The sequence below is a fragment of the Drosophila sulfurigaster genome, chromosome 3, assembly GCF_023558435.1.
Source record: "Drosophila sulfurigaster albostrigata strain 15112-1811.04 chromosome 3, ASM2355843v2, whole genome shotgun sequence".
NCBI lineage: Eukaryota > Metazoa > Arthropoda > Insecta > Diptera > Drosophilidae > Drosophila > Drosophila sulfurigaster.
Window position 1 is genome coordinate 25981523 of NC_084883.1, and position 20666 is coordinate 26002188.

The 20666-nt window shown below is 39.9% G+C and overlaps 2 protein-coding genes across 25 annotated transcripts in view; one reads left to right on the forward strand and one right to left on the reverse strand.

Annotated features, from left to right (window-relative positions):
* Positions 1–2907, forward strand: part of LOC133841680 (transient receptor potential cation channel trpm) — a 60537-nt gene extending 57630 nt beyond the window's left edge. For all 23 annotated transcript variants that reach the window (XM_062274337.1, XM_062274336.1, XM_062274346.1 and 20 more), the window contains one exon: positions 37–2907. In XM_062274337.1, the coding sequence (XP_062130321.1) occupies positions 37–1086 (1050 nt within the window). In that variant the 3' untranslated portion in view covers positions 1087–2907. The remainder of the gene's footprint in view (positions 1–36) is intronic.
* Positions 2757–14405, reverse strand: LOC133841683 (integrin alpha-PS3-like). 2 transcript variants are annotated; one of them, XM_062274355.1, is made up of 7 exons: positions 13605–14405; positions 6765–7761; positions 6588–6696; positions 4708–5422; positions 4258–4620; positions 3313–4198; positions 2757–3248 (listed from the first exon to the last, which is right to left on the reverse strand). In XM_062274355.1, exons 1-7 carry the CDS (start codon positions 13799–13801, stop codon positions 3147–3149), a joined length of 3369 nt encoding a protein of 1122 aa, XP_062130339.1. In that variant the 5' UTR covers positions 13802–14405; the 3' UTR covers positions 2757–3146. The 2 variants fall into 2 exon arrangements, with proteins under 2 accessions (XP_062130339.1, XP_062130338.1); XM_062274354.1 differs by lacking the exon at positions 13605–14405 and adding an exon at positions 8843–9252.
* Positions 14406–20666: the final 6261 nt, after the last annotated feature.

Consider the following 20666-nt stretch of genomic DNA (forward strand, 5'->3'; position numbering starts at 1 on the left):
TCGTTGCTTATAAATGCTTCATCGATTTCTCTGCAGATTGGCGTCTCTATAGACTATAGTCATCGCTATCCGCTGCGACGGGAAACAGCCATTGAGCTGTCGCCCTCGAAACCCTCAGCGGACAGCGGACTCATGGGTGCCGTGGGTGGCGCTGGCGGCGGTGGAGACAGCAGTGACACCAGCGGTGCGGGCACAAGTGGCTTCCAACTGAAGCACGAGCGTCCCTGGCAACGCAACTCCTCGATGGAACAGCAGACGTATCAGTCACCGCTGGTGCCAACGCGTGCCACCAGCGACTTTCTCAATCCGCCCTATGACAGCAGCGGACGTCTGTTCAAAAAGTCCAGCGAGAGTCTGCAGAAGAACTCGAGCACGGACACCGATTATTCGGCGCATCCGTATCGGTTTATCAAGCAGAGCTCGAATGAGACGAATACCTCGCAAACGGGATCGTATAACATTGATACGCCATCGTTGACGGCGGAGCCATCGCTGGATGCTGGCGACTCGCATTCGGCAACGGGGATTAGCATGATGAGTGTTGGCGCTGCTGGCGGCGCTGCGACAACGCGTTACCAGCCGAAGCGCACGGCGTCTGTGGGCGCTGCCGATGGCAGACGTCTGCGAGACGATAGCTCCAGTTCGCTGGATCTCAGTGCTGCGCCAGTAATGACGCAGGCGCAGACGCCAGCATTGCCAGCACTGCCCTCGCGTCCCATGCAGCTGAAGAAACAGTTTAGCATGGACCAAGGCAAACCGCTGTCGGCGCAAACCAGCGCCGAGACATCCTCCTCAGCGGAGCCCGTGACTCCAGCGGCCAAACTGATTTCAACACTCAAGCCGCCGTATCAGGCCAGCAAACTGGGCATGAATGTGCTCAAGGAGAGCAGCTCCAGCACCGAAGAGTCGCGCGATGGCGAAGCCCTATCCACAGCCTCATCGTCGGCAAAGAGCAGTCATGCACCGTTGGCCATACCACAGATTAGCACACATCTGGTGCAGGACGAGATTGCCAAGCTGTCGTCGAACATTAAGAGCAGCACGGAGTCGGAAAAGGATCCACCATATAATGAGACAATGTGTTAAGCGTCGTCATCGTTGTGTCCCTCCTGTTGATGTTGCAATTAAACCAAAAAATAGTTAGTGCTTAAGTGTTTTACCCCGCCCAAACACAAACACACACACAACAGATCGATCTAAGAATACTATATAGTATGTTTAACTAGTTGTATAAGTGAAGCCACCTTGTGCTCAATATCGTTATTCAGTCAACGATTCTTCTTTTTTAAATCCCCCATATATCCCAGTTGCTGAAAGTGCTGCGACAATGGAACGTTAAGAAGAGGAGAGAACAATATTTAAATACAAATTAATGATAAATCACTGTATGTTATTCATGAGAAAGGCAGAGCCAGAGGCAGAGTCATGCATAGATGCACCTGACAATTTAGTCATCATTTAGCGCATATCAAGGAAGCAAAAATTCAATATTATATACAATGAAGATCGAAATGAATCCCCGGTGTATGCAACGCAATTTACGTATGTGTTAATGATTTTGGACAATACATAGTACACAGATTCTCTGTATTTTTATAAGATGTATTTATTTACAACTCATACGTATAGATTACTGATTACTGATGATGATGATGATGATGATGTTATTACCGAAGAAAGAATGTTACACAAAATGTTAGTACGATAAATGCATGCATTTCTCTCACAACTCCTATATATCTTTTAAATATCACTTCTTAAAGCAACAAAAACATTATAATACCACCAATTAAGCTATGAAATGTTTACAGTGTCTAGAATTAGTCATCGATACATATATACTTGCAAACTTTCACATATCTCTCAAACTCAAACTATGAACTTATCGCTCCTAAAAAGATGAAAAAAACTAAGATATCGATATTTAGCTCAATGCAACGTGTTGCAAGTACTTATACTGTGTGTATGTAAATTGCACCTTCACAATACCGCGATATCAACTTACTGTGTATATTTGTGCGTGTACTTTATATACTATATAACATAGCTATGTATGTGTCTGTCTGTCTGTTGTTTGCCAGAGCAATTAGTTAGTCCAGTTGTTACTTATTTAAATGTCGAAATGTCTATGCGTACATGTGTGTAGATAATCTATGCTATATATATTATACTAGTAATTGTAAGTAACCTAAATCAAATTGTGTATATACTTATATAAATAAACAAAAAATATATTTTTCATATAGAAAACACAACGGAAAAATGCGAAACAAAAAAGAATTCGGTTAAATTATTGTTAACGATTTGATTCTTGTTAAATGCCGCAATGCGCTGCTATTTTCATGATTAGTTGTAACGCAAAACAAAAACAACAGAAAACAAAAAAATGTTTGAAAACTTTATGAAATTTTTGCATTTTATTAGAGTTAGACAATGTACTTATTGATTTTAAGAAAATAAATTTTATTATATTAATGGCTCGTGTAAAACCGCATTGCAGAATTCATTTCAGTATTGAATTTCCCCCTCCGTAAAATAAACACAAATATCACTTTCGGTTACTCGATTAAAAAACTCATTTATTTAATACTTTCTCTTATACGATACTAGGATGAATTTTTGCATACAATTCTCATTTTAATTACCATCGGATTTCTCATCTCAGATTGTAAACAAAGTTCAAGTCTTTTTTGTTGCCATTTCAGCTTACAAACTAGGAAGAAAGCTATTTAAACATTTATGCTTAATACAAAATCTTTTGTTTTCGTTTATAAATAATTACAATTTAATGGCAATATGGCTTGGGTTGAATACAAGCTCAGCTGTACATAAACTAAATGCGAATGAATAACAAATTACAAGGCACTCACTCCCGTCCTCTCGTCTTCTCGTTCCCTCGTCGTCTTCTTGTTCAATAAAAAAATCCACAAGAGCATTCGATGCTTTGTGGCACTAGATTATCATTTACTCCTATATTAAATTTGTTTTTTGTTTTGTTTGTTGTCGTTGGATCATTCATTATTGGGTCGTATTTGGTATTTCGATTCTCCTCGGACACGTCCATTTAAAATGTGATGTTTGTATACGCGAAAGTTGCACAAAAGTTTACATAAAAATTAAGAGCAATGATTATCACAATCTTGAGCTTAGTTATTGTCACTGTTCAGGGTCTCAGCCTCGGGTTCCACGGGACTCTGTTGCACCAGCTTATCCAGCTCATCCTTCTTCGTGCGCTCGAAGAAGCCCAACTAAAATATTGGAGAAATATTATTATAAATTCTATATATTGAATTTAAATATTCGCGGACTCACCTTGTACATGCCGTAAGTTATGGCTGCCAGCAGCAATAAGCCACCCAGAACGGACAAAATGATAATCCAGATATTCAGCGTCGTTTCCAGATGCTTTGATATTACAACAGGATCGATCTTCCGCTTGATGGCCAACGAAGAGCCCAGAGGATCGCCCTCTTTGCGCATATTCAGATCAATGAGTATGGCAAAGAACTCCCAGGGATCGATCAGAATAGCATTGATCTCATTCAGATCGACACTGTAGCGCATATTCAAATTGACTGGCTTCTCCGGCTTGAAGTTATACACACGCATCACAGCACGCAGGCAGATGGTCATCTCGGGATCCCTACAGTTGAACACAATTGTTCGATTCACCGGCAACTTGCCCTTGAAGTCCTCGCTGAGCAAATCGTGTGCCTTGATGTTCGTAATACGTGCATATTGCTCGCGATTGGCGGTCAACGCTTTCAGATCGCGACGCTTGCGTGTCATGGATGCGGTGGCCACCGAATCCGAGTCGAGTTCCTGCCACGACTGATGCACATGTCCACTGGTGCTGGAGTCGTAGTGTGCCCCATTCTGACTAACCACAACTGTGTGCTCAACACGGCTGCTGCTTGAAGAGATCTCAACTGTGTTCATGATGATTTGTGTGTTGTTCTGATCGAGCAGCTCAATGGCCACCAGCTGGGAATCGTAGGTGGCCTGCATGGTCAGATTGCTCACATTGATGATGGGAATGGTCGCGGTTGAACCCGAAACCCTGTAGGCAACAGGAATGTTGAAGACAATCTCGAGGCCATCCACTGTGCTGGGACCGTTGCTCTTGATCTCATAGTTGTTGGTGATGTCCGCCCAGTTCTTGTAATGCTCCAGATCGATCGAAGCACTTGTCTGACCACTGCAAGAGTAAATAAAATTAATAATGCTTATAAATAGTTGCTTATTTATTTCACTTACCCTGATGCATCGATTTCCGTGTACTCCTTGAGCGCAATCAAACTCTGCAGCTTGTTGTCACTCGGACTCTTCTCGGAGCCCGTGCTGAAGACCTCCGCACTGATGGTCAGTGCATGGCCCGTTAGACTGCTCACATCGAAGCTGATGGTAATACTGTCCTTGTCCCCCTTGCCCAGGGGACGTCCATTGTTCAGATCACAGACCATGACGGATTCGCTCACCTTGCAATTGCCGGGGATTTGTGCAAAGTTCAATTGACTGGAGCTGGTGACATTCAACTGCGGAAGGTAAGCGGACTCTCCTTCATTGCTGACATCATAAGTCACACGCAGCACCTTCGCGCTGCCCAGAATAAAACTCGAGCTGTGTTTGACGAACAAACAAAGTATTAAATAAATAAGCAATCAAGTTTAATATTGATTTATTGTTGACTCGCTCTCTCTCTCTTACCTGGCATCTCTTGCCGTCAGACGCAGATCCGCAATGCAAATCTCAGTGGCACAACCGGTGCTGAATATGATCTTCTCGGTGAAGACCTTGGCATCCTCGGGATCGACGGCAACGCAAGTCTCGCAGAACTCCTCGGAGTCGGGCACCTTCTTGATCAACTCGTAGTGCATCTCCAGCTCGATGGGCTGGAAGATATCCTTCTCACTGTATCGCACCTCCACGGAAAACACGCGACACTGTTGCGTGGTGCCCGCTGTGGCATTGAAGCTCAACTCATTGGATTGCGATTGCGTGAACTTGGCACGCTTCAGCTGCTCATCGATCACAATTCGCATGGCCATGTCCTGTTGCCTGGCTGAGCTTGCCGTGGATGTCGTCGTCAGTCCAAAGCAGGCTGTGATCTCTACATGATTCTGCTCTGGTTTAATCTCACGATTCTGGGATCTAACACTGGCATGCAATTTGACCACGGGATAAGCGCGGTACAAGAACAATGCCTCGGCATTGGGTGCTCCAACTGCAAAGTCATTGAATCCATTGGCATCGATGTCCGAGCCACGTGACAAACCATGTCCAAACATGTGACTGCCGTACTTGGAGTCGGATGTCTGTGGCGAGTCCAGACGTTGACTGTGCTGATCCCGCAGTCCCTGCTGTCCACCCAGATAGATAAAGACGGAGCCATTGCCCGCAAAGGGAGCGCCCACAGCAATGTCTGGAAGGAGGGGAAAAACAGTTTGATGAATATCGCAATCAATGCGAGCGAAAGTGTTACAAATTTGCAAGCTGATGTGCGGAACTGCTTCACAAATGTGTTTTCACATTTCAAATTGAATAAACACAACACACAACCACACCCAAAACAGTGAAGGCTCTGCGTAAAATTCTTTCATTCAAAGTCAAGCAGCGGGTCTTAAGACTATTGCGCACATTGTGTGACATAGCAGGCAATAAGGGTTATAAAAATGTGAGTTTAGCTTATCTATCTTTTTACGGTAATTGATCTATTCTTCTTAATTCTAATTTTTATCTTAATGAAACGTGGCATAATGCTTTATGTATGCTTTATGTAAGTTCACTGGGAGTTTAACCCAGATTGTCTTACAATATCACATAAATATAGATTTATATAATAGATTTATCATTTCTTTATATATATTCATATGGTTGATGTATCTTTAATCTTCTAATGAAACTTTATTTCTTTTAAAAAGTAATATGATACTATTAGAACTCTAAACTAGAATAATATTGAAGTCAACAATGGAACGTGATATAAATTTGTTTTCATTCTGCTGCAAATTTGATTGGATCGGTTTTCATTATATTTTAAAGCTTTCTCAGCCATTAGAAAAAAATAGTGAACGATAACTTATTCGTCGGAAATATAGTAATTAACTAGCAGATTTACGCGCATCGCTGTTATAAATGCAATTTTCCTATATTTAAGTTTTCTTACACTTGTTTTTCATTTATGAGGAACCCTTCAAGAAGAAAAATTTTAATTTGTTTTTATAAAAAAAAACTTTTAGCACACTCTAGCTAAAATTTAAAAATCACATACATAATCTATATCCATAAACTTATAGTAGAGATACTGAAATCTGTTTTCTGTATAAAATTGTCATCATTACGATTAATAAAAGGAATGTCAACAAGAAAAGATAAAATATTTAGATCATGCATCATAATTAACACTTAATTCAATTGACTTTACGCTGTCCAGAGTATTTAAGCATCGACGTGTCCAAATTAAGTTTTGGAATGTGTTTTTTTTTACTGTCATCAACACGAAATATTTTACAAAGGAAGTGGAGCAGACAACAGGCAAAAGAGGGGCAAGTAAAGGAGAGAAACGGGAACTGTTGCGAGTAACTTACCGTTGTAGCCGTCGTGATTAATGTCGCCCAGTCGGGTCAGCGTGGTGCCGAAACGTGCCTTGGCCGTAATGGGCAACGGACAGCGGATTATCTTGGACTCGAAATTGTACTGCAATTGATTGGCCCCACATTAGTCAAAATAACGAAAGAAGACAGTGTCAATCGAGTGTTACTCACCCGTCCCTTGTTGAGGAACACGTAAATCGCGCCGTTATCGTGCGAGTCTTCGTAGGAATGCTGCGGGGCTGAGATGATGACATCCGTCAGGCCATCGCCATTGAGATCCTCGGCGAGCACAGCGTAGCCAAAGTACTCGCCAAATTGTTCGCCTCGGAACACGTGATATTTATCAATTGTCTTGCTGCGTATATCGAAGATATAACCCTCTCCAGACTGTTCATTAGCCTGAGGTGCGGTGGCCACGTAAAGCAGACGCTTCAGATCTTGGCTATCAAAGTGACCCGAGCTAACGGAGTAACCAAAGTAAGAGTCATCCGGTTGATTCCAATGCGAGGGATTCGGTATGTCCGTTTGATAGGTAACTTCCGGTGCGTAGTCAATGTAATCACCACCGCTTCTGGCCTTGCGATGACTCCGCGTCTGACTGCTCGTATCACGGCGACTGGCCGATGGATCATCCACCAGCGAGACCTTGCGATAACGTATCACCGAGCCACGCCAGGTGTAAATACCGGGCGCACCGATCAGAAACTGTTCGTTGTCATCGGAGACATGAGCACTGAATCCCTCCTCGGCGAGTATATAGTAATAGTATCGGAAATCGTTCTCCTCGCGCACTTGATCGGTTTTGAGACGCAGCGGAGAGATCTTTGTGACATTCTGTGGCTGATCGCCGAGAGTATCAGACACCCAGTAACATATGCCATGCATGTGGTAATCTTTCGATGAGGGCGCTATGAAGCGCGGTGCACAGACAAGCAACTTGTCCGTGTCCTTGGTGCCGCCATCCATTGAGCCGCCCAGCCACTGGAAATCCCTGCGCTCCGAGTCCCATGTGTATTCGCTATTCGCAATGTTGCGATTGCCATGCCCATCGAACACATACGGACTGCAGACGCCAGTCGAAAGGGTGCATTTGTAGACGGCACCCGTCTCATTGACGTTGCGTTGCGCCTCCAATGTTGACTGAGCTTGGGGCGCACCCACAAAGACACTAGAATCGAAGAAAAGATATGTGAATATCTTTAGTACACACAACAATCTGACACTGAACCGCAGCCCAATTGACTTGCATTAGTCAGCCAATAAAATACAAAAAAATAAGAAGCAATTGCCTATGCATCATCATCATCATCATGAACAACAGTTACGAGCATTAGTCGATATTTTTCTCCATCTAAAAAGAGAATTCAGTTCGGTATTTGCTTTTCAGTTGTGTGTCGAGTGTTTTTTTGCTCAGTGACCAACCAGATAAAGACGCTATCTGCGAGCATAACTGTCGTATACTTGATAAACTACTTGTGTACAAATTGTTGTTGCCAGCGAGAAACTGTTTCAACTGTTGAGAGCTTGAATTATCACCGCTTCACGTGCAATTTTAAAAAAGTTATGCGAACAAAGAATTGTACTATTCATATTTTTTTATTAGTTTTTTTCTATTCTACTATATTTTTTGAGTTATTGCTACATGCAACCGTCTCGAATTTTGCAATATTCGTTGCTCTCACAAATACAGCGATATATTGAAGGTAATCTTATCAACGAAAATCGACCAAAAGCAAAACTTGATAACAAAAAATTGGCATTGACTAACTTTTAGCTAGAAAATCGACTTCGAATATGTATCGGCCAGACATATTCAGCCCAGTTATATATAGAACGTGCAGTAATGGCATTCATGAATATTTATTAACTCATACGAATACGAGTGCATTCGCCATTCTTTGCCATCCAATTTTTTATTTCCGCTTAATGCCTTGACAATAAGTATTAAGTGTACATTTTTACAACTTATAAAAAGAGTTTTTAACTCTGTTTTATTTCATTCACATATTTTATGGCCCCCAAAGCTGTCAGTCCAACTGCTGCCCCCATCCCATCCCAACTTCAGCGATCTTCGATCCGATTTGGATGAATCATCCAACACACTGAGCTCATGGCTCACAACTCCACTCACTCACACATAGCCACACAAATACATGCGCACACACACATGCACAACCTGTTTGCTAGTAGTATAACGGACAGAGAAGCTTTGAGAGTGAAGCAAAGTCTGATCTTGGAACGGCACTTACCCGTGAGGTCTCAGGTTGATGCTATAACCGAAATATGACGCACGCACTTTCGGCATCACGGTGGCAAACTGTGGATCTTTGATCACACTATTCGGGCGGGGTGACAAGTTATACGCCCACACACTGCTGCAACACAGCACGCACAACAGCAACAGCAGCAGGATCGGCGGCAGAGACCAACGACCTTGCCGCACCATGTTGCATATTGTAAATGGAAAAATTCCCATTTTGTTTTATGTTTTTGAATTATTAAACGGGTTTTTATTATATGTTTGTAGCTATGCTATGTTTCGATTATATATTATCACAACTGCCACACAACAAACACACGTATACGCAAGCACACACACTCACGCCCAAGGTGAGCTAACAGCAGAGCACACTTCGTTGTGTGTCGAACGAACGTCTAAACGAGACTGAATTCATTAATTCCGAATTCGTTCGTTTCGTTCACCCGCAACTTACAGGTAGCTTTTGAGCGCGTGTCGCGAGTCGCGGCACTCTCTTGGCTCTCTTGTTGTCACGCGCTCTCTCTCTCTCTCACTCACTCACTCAATAAGCGTGAGCGGGTTACTGCAAGTGAAAAAAGCTTCGTTTTTATGGCCGTGTTTTGCTTTAGCTTTAGAGCGCCGACATTTGAATATAGTAAAATAAAAAGCCGTTGCATGGACTCTAAATATCGTGGAAATATAAATAAAGTGACCTAAGAGCAACTTGCAGCAAAGCGTTGTTTGTTGTTGCTGATAAGATAACACCGAAAGCAAAACAAAATAGCAAAAAAAGGCATAGCCGAGAAACCGGTTACGGAGCTTTCTTGTTTAGCATGCTGCCGGAGTGCGAATTACTTAATTTAAACCAATTTTGCTTTTCAAACGCTGATTTCTCCAATTCAAAACAGACTCTCTGATAAGATGGCTCCCTCAACGTTTTGCCTGCAACTAATATTTGCTGCTGAGTCAGCAGGTAGATGAATCACACTCTCGCATCCAATGGGATGCTCACAATAGTTGTAATCAATTTCCCGGGCCAAATTTGTTATGGTCCATAAAAAAGCGAATGTAATTAAAAATGTCAGTAGTTCGCAACATCATGCCAGTTGGCTACTTAATAATGGCAAGCGGCACTTATGCAAAACTCAACAAAAACAAGCAACAAATATTTGTTATTACTTTCGGCAATAACGAGTAAACATAACAATAACAAGTCAAAACATACAATAACTGACCGTCGTCACACCAAAGCCAAGTCTTGAGTACACGTATTTCCCAAAAATTGAAACCAAGCGCATGCTCAGCTGAATGACTCACTCACTCACTATGTAATGTGTCACCCAGATATATAATATGGTATACCAGAGCATGCAGACTGCAGGGGATTCGTGATTACATACAATGCCGGACATTTAAGTGGATACGGATAAAAATTTCTTGAAAGGCGTACTTTACTTATTTATATCTAACAATGTGAATACTATATTTCTAATTTAAATTCAACTACCATTCAAGTATACATATATTCATAATACTTGCAGGCAGTTGCGATGATTAAATACGGAAGTGGTTTACCCTTAAATTTATAAATAAATTATGAAATTAATCATTTTAAAGTTCTTGAACTGTGCTCAATAAACTTTGTGATTTGTGAATTTGATTGAGCTAAAGTTATAGGAATACTCCAAGTATTTTATGAAAAGAATTTTTAAATAAATCATGTTTACAAATGTGAAAGTATATATATATAAATATTATATATAAACAATAAAACTAGTTAGACTTAAGCCTTGTTTAATATTTTGGTAGATCTATCTTAATCTTCTTGTTATGGAATATATTTCTTTATGTTCTCCTCTTATAAGAAGAATAATAAACATTATAAAGGCATTAAGATATTCGTAAAGGTTACGTTGAGTTGTCTTATCTCAAACCTATTAATTGGCTGCAATTTTCTTGAAATCTAACAAATGCTCAGATTTAATCTTAGCACCAATTAAAGACCTTATCGAGAGCAATAAATTTCGCTTTTGTTCAAAACAAAATAACGTTTTGGCACATGTTTATTTTTTCACTTTCACTTCGCGATCTCAGCGATATTTTTATTTCTGAATGATAAATTGAAAACGCTTAACGAAATTACAGTTGTGCGAATTCTCCAAGTATTCCATTATACATATTAAATACAGTTTTTCTACTCGATTTAAAGCAATACAAAGAAGATTTGCTTTGTTCCATGTGAGTACGTATATTTTTGGGGTAAGGAGTGTGCATAGTTTTCATAGTTTTGTAAGAAAACTTTGTAACTACACAAAGGAACTTGACATTGTCGGGGTGGCAATGGGAAGTGGGAAGTTCCACTTCGTGTCCAAATGTATGTCTGCTGCCTTGGCTGGCGCTTTGTTTGAATCTGAGTGACTGCGGGGGATTGGAACTCGAATGAAACAGTTTATGCGACCATGTAAGCAGACATAAAGAATAAGCGAACGTCAAAAGCCACACAAAATGTTCTTTCTTTTCGCCTTGTGTGTGTAATTGCTGCCATCTCCATCATCATCATCATCATCAGTAACAACAACAATAACAAAAGCTACTTGCGGTCAACAAACGCTTAAGAACAAAAGCAGCCGCTGCTGCATTTTTTGGTGCTCTCTCACTCTCCTTGCTCATTTTGGATTTGGGTTTAATGACCAAAGAGAAGGCGTCTAAAAATATGTTTGCGGTGTAAACTGTGGCGTCAAAGTCCGTGGAGTTGTTGCTGTGTGTCTCCTCTTCGCTGTCGTTGGGGGCGCTTGCAGTAAAGTGTGCTTATGCATTACAATATGCAGCTGTTGCTGTGTTGCTATGTTGTTGTTATTGCTGTGGCATGAAGGCGCCATATGCAAAAAGGCATCAGTGTCAAAATATTGCGCAATGCATTGCCTGATCACTTTATCGTATTATATTCTTGTGCAAAACAAATGAATCATAATTATTCCCGAAATGGAAAATGTCGTCGGCGACTTTTGAAACAGCGATAATTTTCTTAGAAGCCAAGCAAACAGACGACAACAGAATAAAGTCAGCGAAATTATGTTCACACATGGAAACAGATTTATAATAACACATTAAGGAGACTTTCTATATTCCCACTTTAAGCATTGCAAATAATATATATTTTGTTTTAATGCACTAATAATCATTTTAGCACTATTCAAAATGCGGAAGTTACCATTAAAAAAAAGACTGAGTTCATGTTTTTACTAGTTTCAATTGATGTGAAATAAATTACAGGTTGTCGTGATTTTACGCGTAATTTCCGTAAATAATTAGGCGTACTCGAACTTAATTTCAGGGAGCAGTGAAACGAGGCTAATAACAATAAAAAAAAACGAGTGTAGTGAAGATCAAATACACTTACAGATTGTTCTAGAGAAGAAAGAAAAGAAGCACTCACAAACTCTTTACCGACTGTCAACAAACACATTTGGGGAAACTGAATTCTTTCATTTAAGTTCTTGGAACCTCGTGAAAATATGCTTAAATGTTAAGTAACTAACTGGTTTTAGTTTGATATGCAAGAGGTCAATTTCTGTGGTCCATAACATTGTTCCACTTATGCCCATGTCACGTATTTTTAATTATCAAAAAAGAAAGAAAACTTGCGCAAAGTTCTCGAAATGATTATAATAAAAGGGTGTGAGATAGTTGGCGAACTTAAAGTGTGAATTCTTTTTTTATGCTCAGCTCGGACTTTTCGGCAATGTTTACTTTCCTTTTGGGGGCTCTTTCATTGTGTATTTACTAGTAGTTGAAAACTTGATTTCATTTGATTTGCTTCTTTTTAGTTGTTAGTTGTGATGATGTGATGTCATTGTTGGACCCGTATTCTAAACCAAAAGCGGACGCCAGGTCTACAGACAAGTACACACACATATAGTTGAGTAGTGAATATGAGTGTATCCATAACAAATGTGGGTCGCGCGGGTCTTCAGATTCGGCTCGGAAGAGACTCGGAGACAGAGAGAGTTGGGTTTTGGGTTTGGGACTGAGTTTTTTTGTTTTGTTTTTTGGGTTTGTCAATTGCCCCTCGCGGAGATCTGTGTGTTGCAATTGAAATTGATGGCAATTGTGGAAGTGTCTGTTATTTTTAGAAATTTGTAGTTGTTTTTCTTTTAAAGTGCTTGAGTTTAACTATTAGATATTTCGCTATCATCCAACGTTATGTTTTGTTTTGTTTATGGCGTGTGTTTTATTTGTGCAGCTGCTAACTTGAAATTGATGACTGGGAAACGAGTTTGCTTACCACAAAAGTACACACAAAAGTGAACCCATTTGTGGTTTGCTGACACACGAACATAAGATACTTGTATTATTTGCCAAAACACAGATTTAATTATGGTGCAGCAAAAAAAACATAACAGAAAAGTAGTCAAAGCGTTAAATGCCAAAAGCTGCGCTTCAACACATGCTAATTGACGCAAATCAAGTTTGAACTTTTATTCTCTTATGATTTGCTCAGTGCTGAAGTAACTTCTTTGATTGCTCAATTTAGATGGCAGAGGGTAGAGGGGACGAGGCAGCTGTGAATTATTATTGACTCAGATCGCATAATTGTGGAACGCCTGAAAGGCGTCGCTTGTCTCGTTTATCGAATAGCCAACAAAAAAAAACATATCGTAAAAATATGTGTATGCAAATATTTGCACAAGGCGCCGGCGAACATGGCTTTCACACACAAACACACACAGACATACATGTGTTATATATATATAACAGATTAGCACACTCACCTGGTTTCACGCATGACCAATGTGTAGCCGAAGTAGGAGCTGCGCATTTGGGGTAACTGGAATTTCAGATGTTGCGGTGCGCGTATCACAAAATTCGCTCGCGGCGAATAGTTGAAGGCGTTGTTGTTGTGTGGGCAGAGCTGCAGCAGCAGCAAAAGCAGCGTAAACGCCGGCAGCGAATTGAATATGCGGCTCATCTTTGTTTTTGTGTTTTGTGTTATACTCCTTTTTGCTGGTTGTTGTTGTTGTTTTACTTGTTGTTATTCAATTTGAATTAACAGACATCGAATTTAATTTGCGCATGCGTAATTTCACTTAAACTAAATTGAATTTGTTTATTTCAGAGCGAACCGAACAACACACACACACACACACACTCTGAGTAATTCCTTTTATTGGGCTAATAAATCACAATTAAAACGAGCACTGCATTATTTATGATTAATTGAAAATAATTCGCGAGAACACGCATTTTTGCAAATCGCCTTTGGGGTTATTTAATTATTTACGTCGTCGAGGAGCAGCAGTCAAACTTGTCTGCCAGCCTGCCTGCCTTTTGTTACAATTTATTATTGTCGTCGCCGTCAAGTTGTTGTGTAAATTTCGCGCCGCGACACGTTTTAAAGCGGCTTCGTTGTAATTGCACTTATATAAAATGAATTCCTAAATTATATTTCGCGTACGCGTATGTTGCAAAGACACTCGACTACTGTGTGTTGTGTTGTGCTGCCTTCCAAGAGATCATGCGTGCTTTTTTTTCGAATCAGTGTTCCCGGTACTTCAACTCGGATATCTTTTCACGACGACCGCTCACTGTGAAATGAAATGCGCGTTGAGGGCAGCTCAATTGCCACTGGCTTCGTCTGCGCTCTCTTCTGCGCTCTCAGTTTGCTGCGCTGCGCTGTGCTTTGGTTTCATTATGCATGTGTGTGTGTGTGTGTGTGCGTGCTGGCTACTTTGTAAATTGAAAGGTACAGCCGACAAATTTGTCGCTGGCCAATATTTCTGCTGCAGCTTTCTTATCTGTTGCAGCAAGCTCTTCTCAATTGCAGCCGCTTTGGCTGTGTTGGCTGAGCGCGCTCTCTTACAGTTGCTCTCTCACTCTCATCACACCCTCATCTCACTATCACACAAAGGGAATACACTCATACACACAGACGAACACGTACAATCAGAGAGACAGAGTGATTGTCACTTGTAGAGTGTGAGTGCATATCTTTGCAGCTATTCCTTTTGACTCCTCCACTCACTGCACTTATAAGGAACTGTTCCATCTGGATGGGTGATTTGTCAGCTTTTAATTCGAAGTTTTGCGCATAAATACATATTCGCTCGTAATTAAAAAAATAATATGCACTGATAAATCAATGGACATGCAAATGAAGAGCACATGTCGTCCATAAAGATGCACAAAAGATGACGACTCAGCAACAGACGTACAAACATATATAGTATATATATATCTACTTTATGTGCATTTGCAGTAAAGTACTTTAGATTGCCGAATTGTTTGGTCATTGACTTCGATGCTATCACATGTGTTTATGTATACGAAGTACATACATTTACGTTGTTATATAGTATAATAAACGTGCTTATCAACGGTCGACGATAGGCAACCCACGAAATCATTATTGGGGTAGGTTGTGTGTTGACCGCAGTTAATGGTGGCGTAACATGAAATTGAACCAAATTACGAGCATGCCACAGAGGCATGTGGCGGGTCACTGGCTCAATTAGAACTTACAGTCTGTTCCCCTTCCCCCTCTCATTCGCCACACACACACACACAGTAGCTGATAAGAGACCGTGCCACACATCGCATTCACATTACTTCATTGTTGAAGTAGCTCCCTAGCTCCTACAAAAATACTATACATCATCTGTAATTATAAAACAATAAAAACTAAGAAAAGTTCAAGCGCTGATAACAACCAACACATTATAATCACCCTATAAATATCAATTCTCAACTCGGAAAATGTGAAAATAAGTTCCATAAAAGGGAATTCTGTAAAAAAACCATAACAAGAACCATAATACACATAAATAAATACAGTGAACACACGCCATAAACATCTGTGTTTATGTTGTCTGGAAGCTCGAAATCGATTTCAAGTAAACATTTTGATGCAACTTGCGATTGAGATGCCCCCCGAAAAAAAAAGTATGTTAAAGTTGAAAGTCGTAATGAAATGCATGATTATGCAGTTGCTAGCTGATTTGATGGCCATTATGCGCTTGGCAATGCCACGCCAAGTGGCACGAATTTGCCGCAACAACAACAGCACCTGCGTGGCAACCACAGCAACCAGCAACCACAGCAACAGCAACCAGCAGCCGCTGTAGCAACGCATAATTGGAGTTCATGACCCGAAGGTCACCCTCGCACGCGTCTTTGCGTCACACACACACACACACATACACACACACACACAAGAGTTTGATCTTTCGCTCTCCTTGATGTTGCTGCTGCCACAATTGAAACGACTGCAACATGTGGAGGCAAACAAGAAAACAGGCGCAAATTGAACTGTTGTAAATGAGTTTCGCTTTCATACGCAGCATTCAACATTGAATTCATTTCGTTTCATTTCGTTTCGCTTCTAGCTGCCCTTGAGATGATCTTCACTCCAATTCACTTCAGCAATGTTGTTGCAGCAACCAGCTGGTTGCCTCCCTGCCTCTCTGCCTGCCTGTTGCTGTCGTTCTTCCTTTTCCTACATCGATTTTATCAAGCCCCAAATGGGTCTCACTCGTTCTCATAATTATCTGTCGCCACACTTGACGGAAGTTTCATGCACATTTTCACATTTCAGCTACAACTCCACGCTACACTTTATATATGTATATGTATGTGTGTGTGTGTGTGTGTGTGTGTGTGTGTGTGTGTGTGTGTATTCATGCGGTTATCAATTTATCAACATTCATAATGTAAATACGCGTATCAACAACAACAAAGTAACTAAATGGCGACTACTAAATCGACTCCCTCCTTCGATTACATTGTTGTTCTCTTCATTTCATTCCCATTCCCGTTTCCATTTCACTTCATTTGTGCCGTTCAAATGCAAAAGTCGCCTTTTGTTGCAGCTGTGACAATATTACTATATGAAGCGGCGCCTTATTTGGTCATCGAGTCGAGGCTAAAGCACAGCACAGCACACACAACAAAACACACACATCACAACACATCACAACACACACAACACAACACACACAACTGCCAAAAGGAAGTGAGCTCGTATACAGTGAAATCAATGCAGGTGTGCTTCCCTCTGACGTCAGCAAGCATTCAATCGCTAGAATTCGAGTTGCTTTTAAATACCCTAAAAGAGCATATTATAATTTTCATTAATAAAGAATTAAAATTTTAAAGTAGTCAAAGTAAAGTAGTTATTATACGCTCAGGGAATAATCTAAAATGAAAAGTAGATAGCAAGTCTTGATTTTTAATTTTTTTCGATCTTAAAACAATCTGAATTTTAGAATGATAGAGCGTGATTTAATATTTTCCCTTCTTAGTTCAATTTTGAGATGTTGTCATTCTTCAAACAACATTATAATTGAATTGAATTTGAAGATTGAATTCTAAATCTAAATTTTTTTTAGAATTTTTATCTTGGCCTTTGAATAAACGTTCTGGGTTCAATTTTAACATCATTTAATCTGCATTCAAGATTTTATTCTTGACTTTACCATGTTTTTTCTTTCCATATCCGTTTGTCTGGCTGCAGTTGAGGCTCTAAGCTAATGCATTCTACTGATTTCAAGCTACTTTTATGAATGTTTTATATAACATAAAAGCATTAAAAAACGTTTACCATATAGCTAAAGATATTTCTCTAAAAATTTTACAAGTTATTTTTGTGATAGTGTTTCTAGAACTCAGCTAAATTTGAACAACTGTTTCAAAAGCGTTTATTATTATTTAAAAAATTAAATATTTATATATCTCGTTGAGAACTCGTCATCGAACAAAACGGCGCATATTTGACTTAAATCGCATTATTATAACCAATTTTATGAACAATGAATGAACAACAATGAACAATTGAAAATTCAATAAAAATGCAGCAAGACTTTTTTGACAATCTTATATTATGAAATTAATTAATTAAAAAAGTAATTAAAATAAAATCTCAAAGCAGTAAGTGTATTTCAACTTCGTCATTCTACAAACTAATCGATTGCTTTTTGTTTCATTATGTTTTTATTTATGGTTTCATTGAGAAAAGTTGATGTGCCTTTTTATATCGAATATTAATATAATGAAATATTGCAAATAATGAACAACTGTCAAAAGTGCTGCATACCCGTTAATTGAGTCACCTTTTCGCCGTGTCCGTCAAAATATTGTGTTTGCAGTTCGTAAATAAAGTAATGCAGAAGTTTTTGTTGTTTTCTGCTTTTTGGACAAACTGAAAGGCATGCCAATCACAGTGTCAGACAATGTCTAACCCTTGCCATTGCCATAAAATCGGAACCCCGACGAACCCCTTTAAAGAGCTAACATAGCAGGCGCCGTTTGTGGCAGGTCCATAAAAATGAATAACGGAAACAAAAGGCAGCAAAAAAGTTGCAGTTGTTGTTGTTGTTGTTGCTGTCGTTGCACTAATTGAAACCGAAAGTGTAGCAAGTAGTTGTGAGCGGGGTGCGGGGTGCGGGGTGCGGAGTGCGGTGTGTGGCATGCAGGTGCGTGGTCGATCTGCTAATGTTCAAATGGTTTTGCGCTCAAGGCGAGACGCCTACTTAATGTCACATTTCAAACGAAATAGTATATCATAATACCGAAATCATTTAAAGCACTTTGCAATCGCACTTTCGCTGCCTCAAATCGAACGATTTCCATTTCAGCAACACAATTAAGAGTGTTTTTGAGACAGCCATTCAATCGTGCAGAATTGTCGCTGTAATTGAAGATAAGTATGCAAAAAAACAAATAGAAAGAAAAACAAATCCAAGACAATGCCCGCATAATACAATATGTAACTCAGGGCCATGTTCATATCACGTTTACTATTTCTATCAAACTAATTTTATTGCTGCATGTAGCGACTCGCTCTTTTATGACTCAATGAGTACACTCATGAGTGTATTCATACTCGTTCGTACTTGTACTCATCATGTTCTACTCGCATTTTATTGCTGATCTCTGGCGGGTGCATTGGCAGCCGTCCATAGAGTTTGGCACGTTATCCTCATAAAATACTTAATAATCAATCTATCTGTTAAACGTCACACACACATACACATACACAGACACACACAAATTCTGTCGTTTGTTATAATTAAAATTCACATCACACAAATGCTGCGATAAACGGGCTTAGAGTGCGGGAGGTAAGGGGGGGATTGGGGAGTGCAACGAAGCGTAAATAACTTTAGTTGCATTTCGTCGTTGTTCGTTTGGGAATAAAAAAACACAGAGAGATCTGCATAAATAATTAATTATCAGTTTTATTGAAAAGTAATGCGCTCCATAGAATATTAAGAGCACACACATTTTATGGCATTAGTCATGCACAAGTATTTAGCATAATGTGTATTAAAAAAGTCGTTATCAATTTGTGCATTTATTATTTATTTGATTTGCCTTGTTTTAAATTTAATAGTAGGTGCACGCGTTGCCAACTACGCAAACTTAGCGCAGTCATGAACCATTGACTGCACTTTTGCTAAGCAGTGCAGCAGGCAGTGCGCAAGCAAGCAGTGCGTGTGTGTCTCAAGTAATTTATGTTGCCTACTTTTAGGCTGTGCATGTATTAACATGCTTTGCAGCCCTTGGCAAAAATACGTTAAATTCGAATTAAGTAAATCGTTAAGAAACACACAAATAAAGTGTAGCACACTTAAAGTCTTATTTATGACAAATTAATTTTATTACATTTACATGCAGAAATCGTTGCAACACAATTGCTAATCATGGCATATTATTCTTGTCTTTTCATGCGAAGACCGCAGAATTACCTGTGTGTGTGTTGCGGCATCTATTAATTTATGCATTATTTGAATTAAATGTCAACACATCAACTATGCTGCAGCACACACATAAGCCGACTAACCATATGTGCGGCTGTGTGTGTGTGTGTGCTGCACACAAACACATTGATGGTCGAACTTCAAATTGACTAACAAGGATTATAATGACGCTGTCTAGCCAATTGCAATGGATTTCGCTTTGATGTAAATTGCCGACAGCAGAACAAGCCTAAGCGGACTAAGACACACGCAAACACACACACACACACACATACATATACATGTGCATATGCATGGACTGTTACATAGAAATCAGTCTAGACGAGACAACTGGCAGACAGCTTAACGCAAAACAATTTCTTTTTGTCATCGAATATCCTTGAGGCACCGCAAATTGCCGCCACTTAAGCTGCCCCTTGGTCTCCCCCTCCCGCTCCCCTTTGTCGGTGCAACGTTGCAAGTGCAGTGCACTAATTAGCGTGAGAAACGTGTGCTCAAATTTGATAAATGCAGCACAACTTTAAACTTTGAGCTGCGACAGTTGCAGGTCCTTCAAATGTCAACAACACTGTGATCCATGTGTGGCACTTTGATGTTTGCCCATAAGCTGGCTTGTTTGGTCATCCATTTCATTTGATATACGATACAAGCGCACCTCTTGAAAGTGCACTCAAATTGCATTTGCCATCACGTATACGCAGCGTATGACCCAAAGAGTATGACAACGTTTAATCAGTAGTTGGATGATCTTTTTAGCAAAATGAAATATTTTTAGTTTGAAACTGATTCATTTCCTGTTTCCAGTTCAAATGTCAGACTACGAGTATATAGAATAAATATTATTGCACTTTGATGTTTTTCGATTGCGTCGCACGCTGCATTTTGATTTATTTCGACGGCCGGAAATCAAAACAAAACAGAAGAAGCAGCAGCAATAGTATTTTCAATTATGTGATGCATGGGAATTTGACTCATAAATTAGAAATTGCCATTTGCCATTTGAGTATAAATAAAAATGAAGACGGCCATGAAAATGCAAATTTTTTGCTGTCGATTTGAATGATGCAAGGCAACATTCAT